Source organism: Morone saxatilis, unplaced genomic scaffold (assembly GCF_004916995.1).
Source record: "Morone saxatilis isolate NCDOM2014 unplaced genomic scaffold, NCSU_SB_2.0 Contig12, whole genome shotgun sequence".
NCBI classification, from domain to species: domain Eukaryota; kingdom Metazoa; phylum Chordata; class Actinopteri; family Moronidae; genus Morone; species Morone saxatilis.
This window is the reverse complement of record NW_023339674.1, coordinates 469,264-472,417: the sequence shown is the minus strand read 5'-3', so window position 1 is coordinate 472,417 and position 3,154 is coordinate 469,264. Positions and strand designations below refer to the sequence as shown.

General features: G+C 42.1%; 1 protein-coding gene across 1 annotated transcript in view; it reads left to right on the top strand.

The window, feature by feature from the left end:
* patj (PATJ crumbs cell polarity complex component) overlaps window positions 1-3,154 on the top strand; it is a gene marked incomplete in the record, with an annotated part of 80,891 nt that overhangs the window by 20,602 nt on the left and 57,135 nt on the right. The window contains 2 exon segments of the mRNA XM_035653518.1: window positions 2,417-2,623; window positions 2,715-2,777. Coding sequence (XP_035509411.1) covers window positions 2,417-2,623; window positions 2,715-2,777 — 270 coding nt within the window.

Sequence of the window (3,154 nt, the reverse complement as noted above, 5' to 3'; positions counted from 1 at the left end):
CAGACGACTTTCTCTTAAACTGAGTTGTGCAAGTGCTCTTCTCTGCTGGGATATTATGCAACCATTGTTGTTACTGGTTAAATCAAGCTCAATATTAGCTGAAATATCTTATTTAGACAAACACTTTGTTGTTATTTGCTGAACACTAATAAATAAAACAGTCTGTATAGGGGAAGTAATTATAAGTAGATTTATGACCAAAGAAAACATTAAGTGAATAAGTTAAATTGAGTTTATGGTGAATAAACAAGAGTCCTTCCAGTTGAAAGTCTGATGCACCTTAACCACGCCCAAAGTGATGTCACAGTGTACTGACACACCCTGGAGTCCACTGTGACATCAGAGCAGTGAGACGGGTCCGTAGAGGTCTTCAGTTGCTCTGTAAAGCTTGGATTGCTTTGTTAACCTTTGGGAATAATAAGCTCAAAGACTCACTTACTAACCATTTGGAGCTTTCAGCAATCTTCAGCGAATGGACGCCAAAATCCATACTTGGACGGAGAGAAGGGTTATGACCTTTTACACGAGTGATCTCACAGTCTATTTTCTACTTTGGCCTCATTTTACCATTGTGGTGATTGATGGTGTTCGTACTCACACACCCTCAGAGCAAACCGAGCGTCCAACAGCTGAACCCAAACAGAGATTACAGCAGGTTGCGAACTGCAGGGGGGACTACATTTGACATGTTATTGTCCATAAACATTGGAGTTTGGTCTGTAGAGGTGAATAACGCTGATGTAGCTCGGAGAACTTTAGTTTGCAGCTGTTCTTTCTGTATCTTCATCATCATGGGTCATGCCTAAAGTTGGGCTGTTATTGATGTATGATTCATGCATGAGGGTGATTCATCACTAATTCAATAAAGGATCTATTCTGCATGCTAAACCACTGAAGCATTGCAGCTCAATATCAGAAAACTCACTCACTTTAACTCAGATATCAGAATCAGTGTAGTCCCACTCAGGCCAAGTCACAATTATTCTTCTCATAATTGCCTTTCTCTGTATGTAGTGGGGTTGTAGTTCGCACACTGGATAACAGCACATGAACACTCAGACGGATCAGACTTGAGCATACTGTGATATTAGATATTACTGAAACTACAAAGACCCGAGCTTTAGGTCTGAGCTGCTGGTTGGAGCATTAAAGGCTCCTTTTTCCACATTCCTTTTCTCATTTTAAACTCATTGTCTCCACTCTGACTGCTGACAGTTTGTGTTTGCGTCCTGTTCTTCAGTCCGTCTGTCTCCCAGTTCACTTCCACCCTCTCTTGTTTGGGTGCTCTGACCTCCACACTGTCGATGTTTGTGGAGTCGGATGATGAGGAATGGACTTTTACCTCTGCATGTTTGTGTGTTGTTGTGTGTTTGTATGGATGGATTTTCTGTCATTTCTCTGGTCTCTGTCTCCCCCTGCCTGTCTCTCTGAGAGCCACAGTTACAGTGAATGATTGGGGGAGGACTGAGTGTCTGTGGCTCTCTGACTGGAGGAACTGTCAGTGTGGATGAAAAGCTATTTCCAGCAGACACTGTATGACATTTGACCACATTGAGTCGTTTATTAAATTATGTCCTGTGTTCAAGCTTTTCAGAAAGTAAGAAGTAAGAAATAAAAACTAGAATCAGAATTTAAAAAGTGAATCTGGGTTTTTACTTATACCAGCCAAAAAAAAACTGTTACAAACCTTTTGTTTGCAGCCAAACATACAAACAAACAAATTAACAAAAAAAAACAAAATGCACGATATTATCATGATAATAAATAAAATATACTTGTAATATAACACTAAAGTGTAATATCACATTTTCTTAAGAAACACATGTATCACAAATAGGCCCTTCATCTCCAGGTTCAGGATTGTGGACTGACTGGAGCGATTCATAATATCGTACATCACCCTGTTCCTAATGCCTGTACCTGCACCTTGAAGCAGTAAAGTTGTGAAGTAATTGCCCAAAAAGACCTTTATTTTGAAGCTTTGGTGCATGCCACCAACCCTCCCTAGCAAGTTCTGTGTTCCTGACCTTTCTAAAACTACAGCAGTGCTGGTAAACACACAGTTAGCTTAACGCTTAGAAAACAGTTCTGAAAATGTCCTTGTTATGTTGTGTTTAGGGTTGTGCTGAATTCACTGAGATCACAGCTAAAATACAGCTGAAAATGGACCTTTTATATGGATATATGGTCACCATGGATACTAGCTGACAGTTGTTTGTTTGTTGTTGTTTTCTTTAGTATCCTTTTATACATGTTGGATCTGTTGTCCATTCCATTATTTTGAGTAACCGGCTGATGTCATTGCTGTTGAGGTTATCTCTAAAACTCAGCAGCTCAACCAAAACAATGTAGCATGAATTCTTACAGAGGCTGAATGTCCTCAAACACATGATGGATGTAACGTGTTGTTCTTCAGGACCCGCTGGATCCTGGTCGATGTGTGATGGTGATTCGGTCTCTGGTTCCCGGCGGTTCAGCTGAGCGCCGTGGCGGTCTGCTTCCTGGAGACCAGCTAGTGTCAGTCAACCAGACCCAGGTGGACCTGCACACCCTGGCCGAGGCTGTGGAGGTCCTGAAGTCTGTCCCAGCTGGCACGGTCCGCCTGGGCATCCGCAAGCCTCTGGTAGTTCATCTAGACCTTCTAATGAGACTTCAGTTTGATCATTCTGTCCACAAGTGAAGCTTCATGAGTTGATCTGACCCTGTTTGTTCAGGTGGAGGGACCAGAGAGGAGGAGCCAGGGGTCTCTGAGCAACACACAACTACCTGTGCCAAAGGTCAGTGTCCTTTTTCTTTTCTCTCTCTCTCTCTTCAGTTTGCTTTATTGGTCTGGCTTTTCGCCATAAAGAGAAATACATAAATGTAAATAAGTATGTGTAGCGTGACGGGACCGGAGAGAGTTCTGACTGAATGTACGTCGCTGTGAAGGAACCACTGATGTACAGACACTGACGTTCTTTGTTCAATGTCCAATGTCAGACCTCCACTAGGGGTCGCCACGGTGTCACAGGGAGTCGTGAGATCTTCTTGATTTTAAGGGATGTAAGAAAACTTAAATAATATCCACAGCAGGCCGATATCTCAGTGTTTGTTCATTATTTAAGATCTAAACTTTGCTTCCCTGCTTTATGGTCTGTTTGACTCTAAATGGGAC